General features: G+C 41.2%; 1 protein-coding gene across 6 annotated transcripts in view; it reads right to left on the bottom strand.

Moving 5' to 3' along the window:
• The window catches only part of pcnt (pericentrin), a 402447-nt gene that overhangs the window by 193474 nt on the left and 195453 nt on the right, over nucleotides 1-13520 (bottom strand). For all 6 annotated transcript variants that reach the window (XM_068036205.1, XM_068036207.1, XM_068036208.1 and 3 more), the window contains 4 exons: nucleotides 12743-13238; nucleotides 10522-10752; nucleotides 8560-8718; nucleotides 6537-6683 (listed from right to left, as the gene is read on the bottom strand). In XM_068036205.1, coding sequence (XP_067892306.1) covers nucleotides 6537-6683; nucleotides 8560-8718; nucleotides 10522-10752; nucleotides 12743-13238 — 1033 coding nt within the window. The remainder of the gene's footprint in view (nucleotides 1-6536; nucleotides 6684-8559; nucleotides 8719-10521; nucleotides 10753-12742; nucleotides 13239-13520) is intronic.

The raw sequence follows: 13520 nt of genomic DNA, 5'->3' as shown, positions 1-13520 counted from the left end.
CAGTGGCAACCTTTGGTCTGTACTGTGCAAGGCTGGCATAAAGCTAACTGAATCCAGCTCAGCAGTTAATACCCTTAGGATACTGGCAGTTAAGAATCAGCACACTCTGAATTGTCACCATTCCATCATTTAAGTGTCAGTGAAGATGCCGATCAGTTGATGTACTGATGAAAGCTTCTGTACAAAAGAGCAGTAGCTACTTTCAAAGAGTTAGTCAATTTATCCACACAGCTTGCTCCCTTCCTCTACCCTCATCCCCATTCCTTTCAGCTCCTGTATTTATGTAATGATGTTAGTACAAATAGAGCATTCCAGCAACTGGACACTAGGAACTAGGCTATAGCATTGTGCATGTGTAATGCAAGCATGTAATGTACTGTTAATGTTAAGAGTTGTGAATTAAGCAAACTTGATATAAAAACAAGAAATGCTGGAACCACTCAGCAGGTCTGGCAGCATCTGTGAAAAGAGAAGCAGAGTTAACGTTTCGGGTCAGTGACCCTTCTTCGGAACTGACAAATATTAGAAAAGTCACAGGTTATAAGCAAGTGAGGTGGGGGTGGGGCAAGAGATAACAAAGGAGAAGGTGCAGATTGGACAAGGCCACATAGCTGACCAAAAGGTCATGCAGCAAAGGCAAACAATATGTTAATGGTGCATTGAAAGACAAAGCATTAGTACAGATTAGGTGTTAATGCACTGAATATTGAACAGCAGCAAGTGCAAACCTGAAAAAAAAACAGTGGGTAAGCAAACTGAACAAACTAAGATGAAATGAAATAAATGCAAAAAAAAAGATTGTAAAAAATGTAAAAAAGAAAAAATAACTAAAAATGAAAGTAAAATGGGGAGCTGTCATACTCTGAAATTATTGAACTCAATGTTCAGTCCAGCAGGCTGTAGTGTGCCTAATCTGTAGATGAGATGCTGTTCCTCGAGCTTGCGTTGATGTTCACTGGAACACTGCAGCAATCCCAGGACAGAGATGTGAGCATGAGAGCAGGGGGGAGTGTTGAAATGGCAAGCAACCGGAAGTTCAGGGTCCTGCTTGCGGACTGAGCGGAGATGTTCCGCAAAGTGGTCACCCAGTTTGTGCTTGGTCTCCCCAATGTAGAGGAGACCACATTGTGAGCAGCGAATACAGTATACTACATTGAAAGAGGTACAAGTAAATCAGTGCTTCACCTGAAAGGAGTGTTTGGGGCCTGGGATAGTGAGGAGAGAGGAGGTAAATGGGCAGGTATTACACCTCCTGCAATTGCAGGGGAAGGTGCCCTGGGATGGGGACGAGGTGGTGGGGGTAATGGAGGAGTGGACCAGGGTGTCGCGGAGGGAACGATCCCTTCGGAATGCTGATAGGGGAAGGGAGGGGAAGATGCGACTGGTAGTGTCATCACGCTGGAGGTGGCGGAAATGGCAGAGGATGATCCTTTGGAAATGGAGGCTGATGGGGTGGAAAGTGAGGACAAGGGGAACCCTGTCACGGTTCTGGGAGGGAGGGGAAGGTGTGGGGGTCGAGGTGCGGGAAATGGGCCGGACACGGTTGACGGCCCTGTCAACCACAGTGGGGGGAAATCCTCGGTTGAGGAAAAAGGAGGTCGTATCAGAAGCACCGTCATGGAAGGTAGCATCATCAGAGCAGATGCGTCGGAGACGGAGAAACTGGGAGAATGGAATGGAGTCCTTACAGGAGGTAGGGTGTGAAGAAGTGTAGTCGAGGTAGCTGTGGGAGTCGGTGGGCTTATAATGGATATTAGTAGATATCAAGCAAACTTGATGATGGTTCAGTTAGGACAGAATTCACAAAGGCCACAGTGCGTTAGGACAGACCAATGAGTCATTGGCTCCTAAAGCACTGTTGCTTTCTAAATGTTATGTGACCACTTAAGATACATTAATCTCTTTTTTAATGGAGTCCAGTGCTATGAATTGGCTAATATTCAATTGTTTTGGAGGTGGTGGTAGGAGAGGTGAAAAGTATCTTTTTTGGATGCAAAAAACAGAACATGACGGAAAACACACTACAGGTCACTCAATACTTGGAAAGAATAGACAAGTTAATACTAATGTGCACACCATTCTTCAAAACTGGTGAAAACAGGCACATTACTGCAAATTAGGAAAGGTTGGGGGAATATATATAATACAGGGAATAATTCAGATAGGAATTAAGACTGCAATGATAGATATCCCAGTAATGTGTAGACACTTTAAGACATTAAAAGGTACAAAAGACGTGCTGGGAGCCAAGGAATTGCCCACAGAAATGTAAAAGTCAGGGAGATGAAAAACCTGCATTAGATGTGAAATTAACACAGGTTTGATAAATGAAGACAATGTCTGAATTAAGTGTCCAGATCAGCAGGTTGCAGGGTGTCTCAAAGAAAGATGAGTTATTAATCTTGATGCTTGAAACTGTGTATGATGAAAGGTCACAGACCTGAAACATTAACTCTGCTTGTCTCTCCACGGATGCTGCCTGACCTGCTGAGTATTTCCAGCATTTTCTGTTTTTATTTCAGATTTCCAACATCTGCAGCATTTTGCTTTTACTTTAGTCCTCCTGCTCTAGAAGGTATGACAATTAGTTCAATTTTTTCTGCACATTTGAACGCTTTACATGCTGGGAGATGGGCTTTCATCAATGCTGAGGTCGCTGAGAAAATTCGGAGAGCTCTGAGGCATCTTATACAGCCTTCTGAGATGGAATTTAATTTAGGAGATTTGGTGTATTATAAAAGAGGAGAGGGTCATTGGGCAAGAAAGGGCCCTGGCAAGGTAATCGGTCGTGATGGTAAGACAGTAGCCATCAAGCATGGAAATCGAACTGTTAAGGTTCATTTCTCACAATTAATCGGGGTTGATTACAAAATCTCAGAATCTGAACAGCCGATAGAGGGAAACATGCACCTTGTACCTCAAATGACCATGTGTTTTGTGATGAAGGTCCTGAGAAACAGAATGCGGTAAAGGGTTAGATATTAATGTGAGCGATCATGAGGCTCAAGAAAGAGCTATTACAACTAAAGGATAACTGCCACAAATAGGTATTCGGGTAACATATATTCCAGAGGGGTCGAATAAATGTAGGGATGCAATAATTGTGGGACATGCAGGAAAATCTACAGGCAAGTTTAAATACTGGTTGAATGTTCAAGATGACAGCCAAGAAGCAAGGTCCATGGACTGGCAGAATGGGGTGAAAGAGTGGAGGGTAAGAAAGCGCAGTGCAATTTCTAATCGCGGGTCTAGAAGTGACTCTTGCGTCAGAAAGAGCCTCCGATAGTATGTGAGTGAGATCTTATAGCAGTAGTCCCGAAAGACATCGAAATGCTAATACAGGCCATAGTTTGAACAGATTTCACAATAAAATGAAGGCTAGAGAGCAGTCTCGAAATGGAACTAGAAGCAGATGTCCTCATGACAGTGAACTTTTAGTGGCTGCCAATAAACTTGAGGATAAACTAGTAAGAGAAGCAAAACATAAGGAATTAGAGAGTTGGAGATTGTTTGGTGTTAATTCTGAGGTACCAGATAGGGGACAGCCAGCCTTGTCACATAGATGGATTTTTACTGAAAAAGTCCTTCCCAATGGGACTTACAAGGCTAAAGCGAGGTTAGTTGCGAGGGGTTTTGAAGAGCAACTGGGTGATACAGATGTTAGAGTGGACTCTCTCACAGCTGGAAAAGTACCCTTGAAAAACTTTTTAGCTCTTTTGGCCACATATTCACCGGAATATGAAACCACCTAAAACCGGTATCTGAAACCACCTAAAGAGGCAGCAGATGCAGAAAGAAAACTATGGAAACTGAAACAATGCACCTATGGTCTTAATGATGCTTCCAGGATGTGGTATTTCTCGGTGAGATCTGTTTTGTTGAAAACTGGTTGTGTGCAACTAAAAACAGACCCTGCCATGTTTTATTGGTACCATAAAAAGGAAATGTTAGGCATCTCCATGATGCATGTTGATGATTTCTTCTGGGGTGGTACTGTGGATTTTGAGAAATATGTTATTAATAAGATTAGGGCAGAATTTAAGATTGGGAGTCAGACTTGTGGGGCCTTTAAATATATTGGTTTAGATATTAAGCAGACTAAGTCTGGAATAACTTTAAATCAACAATCCAATTAAGAGCGTGTTACTCCCATCCCAGTTAATCGTGCTAGGTCATTGCAGAAAGATGATGATATATCCAAAGCAAAGACTGAGCAGTTGCAAAGCTTGATTGGTCAATTAAATTGGTTGTGCTCACAGACTAGACCTGATGCTAATTTTGATGTGCTGGAGTTAAACACAATGATGAAACACCCAAAAGTTGAGAATGTTTTAAGGGCAAATAAAATATTTAAAAAATGATATCTGGAGAAATGTGTACTGAAGTTCCCGTCCTTAGGTGACCCAAAGGACATGAAGCTAGTCATTTTTAATGATGCTTCACATGCTAATCTTGCTGATGGGTATTCGAATGCAGATGGTTTCATAAAATTTCTGATGGGTGAAAATGGGAAATGTTGTCCTTTAGCTTGGGAAGCTAGGAAAATAAAAAGGGTCGTTAAAAGCACTTAGGCTGCAGAAACACTGGGTCTTGTGGAGGTAATGGATATGGAGTTCTATTTGTCAAATTTTTTAGGTGAAATTCTGAACAAGGGACATACTGAAGATAGGATATCTATTGAACGTTATGTGGATAATAGGTCTTGATAGGACAATGTGCACTCTACAAAAAGTGTGAGTGAGAATAGACTATGTATTGACCTTGCTGGATTGAAACAAATGCTGGACAGAAAGGAAATTTCCAAACTTAAATGGATAGATGCAAGTCATCAGCTATCCTATTGTTTCGCAAAACAAAATGCTAATACAAAGAAAATGTTAGGGGTGCTAGAGGAGGGGGCTGGCAATGTAATACTTTGTACCTAATAGGCAATTTATTTTGAAATGTTCTTTAAGCATGTTAATTCTTCATACAGAATATGGAATTTATTTTGAAATGTTGTTTGAGCATATTAATCCAAGTTTTATTTTCAAAGAAAGTTAATTATCTATCAATTGTTTAATTATATGCAGGTGGAGGGTGTTAACTGGGGTCTTACTTGAGCAGTTATTAGGAGGCTCTTACCGAGAGTGGTGGAGCATTTTGCATGAGGAGCTACATGTTTGTAATCCTTTTACTCTGTATAATGTGAAACTGAGTAAAGACAGGCTCCAGCATTATCCTTCCATAACAAGCTTTCTGGAATTTAACACGGAGGATTTGTCAGATTTTAGTCTCTCAAGTTTCTCCAATACTTTTTCTCTGCTGATATTAATTACCTTAAATTCGTCACTCTTATTAACTCCCTGGTTACCCTTTATTTCTGGTATGTAATTTGTGTCTTCTAATTTGAAGACAGACACAAAATATTTGTTCAACATTTCTGCCATTTCCTCATTCCACACGATATCTTCTCCTGTCTCTGTCTCTAAAAGACCCATGTTTCTTTTAGCCACTCTCCTTTTTATATACTTGTAAAAGCTCTTACATCTGTATAAGCTGTAAATAAATACAGTACTTTATAGTTTTCCAGTCCTAATTCAAACCACTGCCCTAACTGCTGCCCAGCAACTTCACTCCTGGTTTTTTATTTGGAAATTATCAGGTCTGCGCTGTTTCCCCCGTTCTCTCTTTTATTTTCCACCGCCGCGGCTGGTGTTTCTGATCAGTTAACTATTTTATTGGACGGCACAGCAGGCTTGAAATGCCCTATGGCCCATTCCTGCTCCTATTGCTTACATTATATGTCAGATCATTATCACTTCTGTCATTTAACCATCTCCTGTCCTTCACCTATTTACCCTTCATTCTTTTTTACTCCCCACTCTCTTCACAGCCTGCATTTCTCCTTCAACTGTGGCCAACTCAGAAGGCTGTGCGTTCACGTCATACTCCAGGCGTGAGCAGATAATCTATGCTAAATCAGAGGGAGCATAGGCTGCCAGAGGTGCCAGATGAGATGTTAAATAGAGGCCCATCAGCCCCCTCAGGTGGGGGTTAAAGATCCCAGGGTACTATTTTGAAGAGAAGGGTGTTCTCCAGATGTCCTGGCCAACATGTATTCCACAATCATCATTAAGAACAGATTATCTAGTCATCATCTCATTGTTTGTAGAAGCTTGTTATGTGCAAATTGGCTGCCTTCTTCCTACAACTTCAAAAAAGAACACTCAGCAGGATGTCGAGGCTGTGAAAAGCACTACATTAAATGCAAATCTTTCTTTCTCATAAGCTGTTTACCTGTAGCATCTCACATTTCTGGCAAAAGGTCATCGGCCTGAAATGTTGATCCTATTGTCCTATCTCCACAATGCTGCCTAAGCTGCTGTTCTGAAGCATTTTCTGTTTTTATACTAAGTCCTCCTTCTGTATCATGCATGCAATTAGTAGAAAGGCAATTAACAGGAAATGTATTACAAGATTTTTTTTTTTGAGTAGAACGGAATTAGGAATCATTGTTCAAGTATATTGTGCACAAATAATTTCTAAGACCTCACCTGTTTGGTTAGTTCTATGTGCTCTTGGAGCTTTGCAGACAACTGTTTCTTTTCTTCTTGGTACAGTTGTTTTGTTTTGACTTGCTCCTGAGTAAAGGTATCGCTTAGCTCCTGCAGTGCATCACTTTTTTCAACTTCAAACTCATCCTGCACAGAAAGCATCATTCAGGGAAACATACTGATTATTTCACAACCATAAGAGGACAAGTCTTCAAGATAATGCACTGCACTGTGATGCAACAGAACATGTAGACTAATGATAAAATCAAGGCTTTTGGTGCACACAAATGTAAAAATTAAATATTCCAAGTATTAATCTCCTATCCAATTCACTATTTGAGAAACTCACCCAGTTCCACATAATTTTGAAATGGGTATGTAATAAGGTCTCCTGCTGTAGTAGGATCACCATCATCCTTGTACAAGAAGAATTTTCCACATTACTGGGAAAAAGCCAGATTACGAAAAAGAACCACAGTAACTTATCAAGCAATCCCCCATGACTCTCCCTCCCATTTCATATATATGTTGAGCTTTGATAAATATCACTACCAGACATGCAACCATTGTGTACTTTTATTTGCATATTCCATAGGCTAAAAGGATTCACTCTGAGTGTGGCAGGGGGACACAGGATATTTTGCCGATGTAAGACTGGCATTTAAACTACATTTCCAAACATAAAACCCTAGCGGTTTGGGTCCACAGCATAAAGTCACCAACACGCAAACCACATCAAAGGGGCGTCACTTCCATAACTTACCCCATTGGTAACTTGGGCAAATCCTAGTGGTATGTGAAAGATGTGAATGAAGAAAATATGATACAATCAATACTAAAAACAGTAGACCTCGAGATTCATAAAATTTACAGCACAGGAGGCTGCCATTCAGACCATCATGCCTGTGCTAGCTCTTCAACTAGAACTATCTAATCTGATTCAATTTCCCTGCCATTTCCCTACATCCTTTTATACTCTTCTTTACAAATTCAGCCAACTCTTACAATTTCAATTGCCACTTTGGTAAACTATTCTTTTCAAACCATTCATTATTAAAAAAAATTCTAATGTTGCTCTTCATTCCTCTAGTAATAATCTGTTTTATTCATTTGCCAAACAGTGAAAATAATCTTTCACTCCTTACCCACCCAAAATCTTTCATAGTTTCAAACATCTTCGATTCCCCATAATCGTCTTTGCTTCAGTTAAAAAAAAGCTCATCAAGCCTATCCTCATGATTAGAATCTCTCATTCCTGCTATCAATCCAGTGAATCTTCACTGTACACTTTCCATGGGATAAATGACCTTACTAGAATAGGGTGCACTTTTTGTGATCTTGTTCACAGGCACTGCTACCTTTAAAGATTTATCTCTGCACCCTGGATCTTGCATAACATCCCCTTTAATAACAATTTCCTTAATATTGATCAGTTTATCCATTCCATTATCAAATACCTTGCGTGGGCTGGTACCAACAAAAATTAACATGAAAGCTGCCAAATTGTTCTAAGAACTCAAATAGTTAGGGAAGGGGCCTGAAGATGTCACTCAGTCTGGCTGATATGTGATTCCAGTCTCTTACGTAGTTCTCAGTGCCCTCAGTTAACTAGAGATGGGCAATAAATACTGCCATACCAGTGCCAGCCACATCCCAAGATAAGAAAAAAAGATCCATATATACAATCTCCCTTTAGATTATTAAGCATTTATATTTTAATTTTGGCATTTCATTTTCAACTGGGGCAAATAATACCGTTACATTGCAGAAGCTGAAACAGTGACTCGTCAAGTATAATCTAAACAAAACTAGACAGAAAGGTTCCCATTGCTACCCTATGGACCTGGACATGCCAGAAAAATGCATTCTGAAATATAGGTTGCATATTTTGGAAAAAGACAAGTTCAGGGGAAGTAAAACAAAATTAAAGACTCAACATGAAAACAATTCGACCTGAAAAGTTTACTTTCCTCCCACCACCTTTTCCTTTATCACAATGCCTCTGATTCCTTGTGCACATTACCTTGAGCTGTTTAATTTCCTGCGCAAGCAAGAGTTCAGACTGGCTCTTCAGAAGTTCAAACTCCTCCTGAAACTGCAGCATTTGCTGTGATTTCTCTACTTCAAAGTGAGACTGCAGCTCCTGTCGCAATATTTCAATTTCTGATGTGGCTGTGTGAACCTAGCAGTCAAAAGTATGAGCAACAATGAGCATATAAGGTTGTTGAACAGAAGAAGCAGTAAAATTAAATCTCAGAACCATAACATATTACAGACATAATTCAACAAGATCATCCAGAGAGATCATAACGGGCTGGAATTTTTTTAAAGGGTTGTTGACTATATAAGTTGAGGAATTTGATGCCATTTATATGAAGATATTGCTAGCGAGCTAAATTCAGCTCAACATGTAAAATGTATAACATATAGTTTTTGGGAATGCCAACTAGAATTCAGAAGTAATGAATCAGTCCCAGTCAAAGCACCACCCAGGATGGTAGTGGTCAAATACCACAGCAGTTTGAGACAATGATATTTGGCAGCCAAGCCTAGAGGGGAAATTAGGTAGAATAATTCTTTTTAAAAAATTAATTAATGGGATGTGGCACTGCTGGCCAGGCCAGCATTTATTACCCGCGACCTCTACCACCTGGAAGGACAAGGGCAGCAGATGCATGGGGACACCACCAACTTCAAGTTTCCCTTCAAGCCACACACCATCCTGACTTGGAACTATATCGCCGTTCCTTCACTGTCATTGGGTCAAAATCCTGGAACTCCCTTCCTAATAGCACTGTGGGTACACCTACCCAACATGGACTGCAGTGCTATAAGAAGGTAGCTCACCACCACCTTCAAGGGCAATTAGGGATGGGCAATAAATGCTGGCCTAGCCAGCGATGCCCAAATCCCATGAGAGAAATGCACACAAGAGCACCTGCAAGTTTACAGTATTCAGTTCAGAAGGGGTTTACATTGTTATGACCTCTATGTCACAGTATTGCATTTCTAGATAGTGGGAAAACTCCTGATAATAAGGAACTCATTTGACGAAGAAACTGCTGACAGTGAACCTTGGAGATTGCTGATTGTATATTAAATGTATTTAACTGTATTCAGATATCGAGCATTAACTGGGGATTCACTTCAGCCCCTATAAAAACAGATACAGAGCAAAATTGTGATTGTTTTGTTAATTGTATGCAGGTGGGCATTAAATGGAGATTCACTTGAGCCCCTACAAAAATACAGACTAAAACTGTAGTTGTTGGATTAGGAGGTGTATGCTTGTCATGTGTAACCCTGTAAAACATATTCGGGTGTAAAGATTGACTCCAGTTCTATCTTTCACCAACTGACGTTCTGGAAAGGAAGAGAGAATTTCAAAGGCGGACTCAATCATAACAGGGATATTTTTCAATCACTGTAAAGGAACACCATGATCCAGCAAATAGCTCACAAATTTCACCCCCAGTTCTGGCTGAGGGAAGATTTGACTGAAATGTACAAAATTGTGAGGGGCCTAGATAGAGTGGATGGGAAGGGTCTATTTACCTTAGCAGAGAGGTCAATGACTAGGGGGCATAGATTTAAAGTGATTGGTAGAAAAATTAGAGGGGAGATGAAAAATGTTTTCACCCAGAGGGTGGTAGGGGTTAGTACTCACTGCCTGAAAGAGTAGTAGAGGCAGAAACCCATTTAAAACGTGTCTCCTCAAGTGCAATAACTTGCAGGGCTACAGACCAAATGCTGGAAGGCGGGATTAGGCTGTGTGGCTTGCTTTTCGGCCGGCACAGACACAATGGGCCAAGTGGCCTATTTCTGTGCCATAAACTTTCTATGATTCAGCATATAGCTGAACCAGGAGTATTGCAGACTGGGCTGTCCCCTTCAAATTAATGGGAGCAGGAATACTAAATGACCTTTTATCAGAAATAGTGATGACTGGAAGCTCAGGTCCTGTTGAACTTGAATAAGCACAAACCTGTTCTTTTTGATTGTGCATTTTAATCTTTTCCAGCTCTTCGCTAAGCTTCCGTGCGTACTCCTCTTTCTGTTTCTCCACCTCCGTAGACTGCAGCATTTGAAGCTCTTTGAGAGCCTGCTGATGTTGATCTTCAAGGCGAAGGACCTCATCTCGAATCACATCCAGGCGTCTCTGATGCTCCTGCTCCAGTGAAGCCTTCTGGTTGCCAAGAGCTGCCTCCAAATCTACCTGCAAAACAGACTAGGTAAATGAGCAAATGTCTAAAGTCAATTAGGTCCCTATTTCAAAAAAACTATACTTTCTGCTTTTTAAAAAATAAATATTTATGGTTATATAGCAAATCTTATGACAATTTGGGAAACACTAATGTACAGCTGGTATAAAAACAAAAAATACTGGAACCACTCAGCAGGTCTGGCAGCATCTGTGGAAAGAGAAGCAGAGTTAACATTTCGGGTCAGTGACCCTTCATCGGAAGGGTACTTTAACTAGTGTTTAAAGTACAGCTGGTTGCAGTATCAGAATAACATGCTGGGGATCCACTGACAGGGGGGTGCAATTGCAGCGTGACAAGTTTACATTGGCAGTTTCCATTATAATTGTAAAAAAAAAAATCAGTCAGTTGTTGGGATCTGGAAAATTCTACCTGAGAAAGTGGTGGAAACTGCATCCATAAGTAAATTTTAAACGGGAGTTGGAAAGGTACTTGAGCAGGAGGAACTTATTGGGTTATGGAAAAAAAAAGCTGGTCAAGCAACACCTTGGTTTTAAAATTCTCATACTTTTTTCAAATCCCTCCATTGCCTCATCCCTCCCCATCTCAATTTCCTCCAGCCCCAATCCTCAGATATCTTCATGTCATTTAATGCTGCCCTCTTGAGCATCCTCAATTTTAATTGCTCCACCACTGGTGGCCATGCCTTCAACTGCCTAGGCCCCAAGATCTGGAATTCCCTCCCTACATCGCTTTCCTCCTTTAAGACACTCCTAAATGCCCAGCGCTTTGACCAAGCTTTTGGTCATATAACCCAATATCTCCTGAAGTGCCTCGGTGTCATTGTGTTTTATAATACTCCTGTGAAGAGCCTTGGGATGTTTTACTACATTAACGGCGCTATATAAATATAAAAGCAAAATACTGCAGATGCTGGAAATCTGAAAAAAAGACAGACACTGACCTGAAACATTGGAGGAGTTGTATGGAGGTGATGGGGGTCTCGGCTGCTGGCTGGAGAGCTGATGAATGGCACGCAGCAGAGGCCCAGGATCGTGCAGCGGCCAGAGCCACAGGTAAGTGATGGCAGAAGGGGTTTTACAGGGGTTGCAGGCAGGGTTGGCAGCAAGGGCAGGGGAGTGGCTCTCAGCAGGCCCCCAACTTTCCAATGCTGGGTCCCTCGTTATCGTCCCCGCCCCCCACAGGATGCCACAAGTAACCCTGCATGGGTTTGCAAGCTGTGCTCCCAGTGTGGCAACAGGCCCACGGCAGCGGGAAAATGCTCTTAATTGAGCATTAATTGCCCACTTAAGGGCCTTAATTGGTCATCCACAGGCCTTTCTGCCACGGACTTTATCGGGTGGAGGCAGGAAGGTGGTGGGGGCCCCACCCACCACCATCCCGCCCAATTAAATGGCCTCGCCTTGTGGGGGAGGGGAAGGGAGATGGGAGCAGAAAATATGCATTAACTGTTTCTCTCTCCACAGATGCTGGCAGACCTGCTGAATTATTTCCAGCATTGTCTGTTTTTATATTATATAAATTGTTGTTGGGATGTGGAACTAAGTTCGACTGTTCTTTCAAAGAGCCAGCATGGGCAAGACAGGCCACATGACCTCCTTTGTGGTGTAAATTTCTATGATTCTATGAAATGTGGGCATAGGAATTTATACTTCCTGTGCCAACTTATTCAAGTGTGTGCAGAAAGGGTTTCAATACATTATACAGGTAGATCTAATATTTGTTCTGTTTGAAAAAGAATAGGATCAAACTGAAATGATGTTTGAGAAGGCCTCCATACATCTGGATATTTGGTAACTGCTTTTAACATGATTCCTATTCATTATTTCTGGGTATACCTTAGACAGAGGTAAACGGTGTATTGGATTAGAGTCTCCAGTCTCAGTTCAGCTAAGTATTTAATACAAATTAACAATTGGGATACAAATGTATATACTTTGGTATAGTCTGGGTCCAAAGCAACACAACTGTACAATCACCAACCTTGTGGATTTCCTCTAGTTCTGCAGCCATAGCTTTGAATTTTTCCATATGAATAGCAGCCAGCTCCTTTCGGATCTTCTCCTGTGCACTACTCAGCTCAGCCTCATGTTCAGCTTTCAGCTGATTTACTTCCCTCGCTAGTTTCTCAGTGCTCTCTCTTTTAATTGTCTCTAAATCCTCCTGATAGGTTTTCACTGCCTCTAGCAGCCTCTGAATCTCAGACTGGTATTTACATGCTACATGTTCCAGATCTGCAGAGTTCTTCAGTTTTAAGGCTTCCAAAACAGCCAACTTCCCTTTCTCTAAAGCTTCCATTTCAGCCTGATGCTTGGTGTGCAACTCAGCTTTCAAATCCTCTACTTGACTCTGGTGGTTTTCCATCAGATGTTGACTTTGGGTTTCTAGCTCCTCTGCATGTCTGCTCTTCAGCTCCTGTAGAAGGATCCCCTGTTCAGACATAAAATTGTCCGTCATCTGTCTATGCTCCTCCATAAACCTAAAAAGTTAATATGGATATAAAAACAAAATTGATGAATACAATATTTTAAACACGAGAAGTATTCACTTCAATATTTTACATGATTTCCATTTCCAACTCCACTGAATATCAACCACTTGCACATATTTTGACAGGAAGCGCAACAAGCACAGGACATCACAATAAACAGATGCACAAGTGGCACCAAGAAGCTGGCTCCTGCTTGAATTACAATTCACTTGTTTTACCTTCTAGGGGTTACGGGTACAAACCAAAGACCATTCAAAAGTTTTCCTCTGG

The sequence above is a fragment of the Heterodontus francisci genome, chromosome 7 (assembly GCF_036365525.1).
Source record: "Heterodontus francisci isolate sHetFra1 chromosome 7, sHetFra1.hap1, whole genome shotgun sequence".
Classification (NCBI taxonomy): Eukaryota; Metazoa; Chordata; class Chondrichthyes; order Heterodontiformes; family Heterodontidae; genus Heterodontus; species Heterodontus francisci.
Note: the sequence above shows the minus strand (reverse complement) of the source record. Positions and strands in the feature narration are given on the sequence as shown.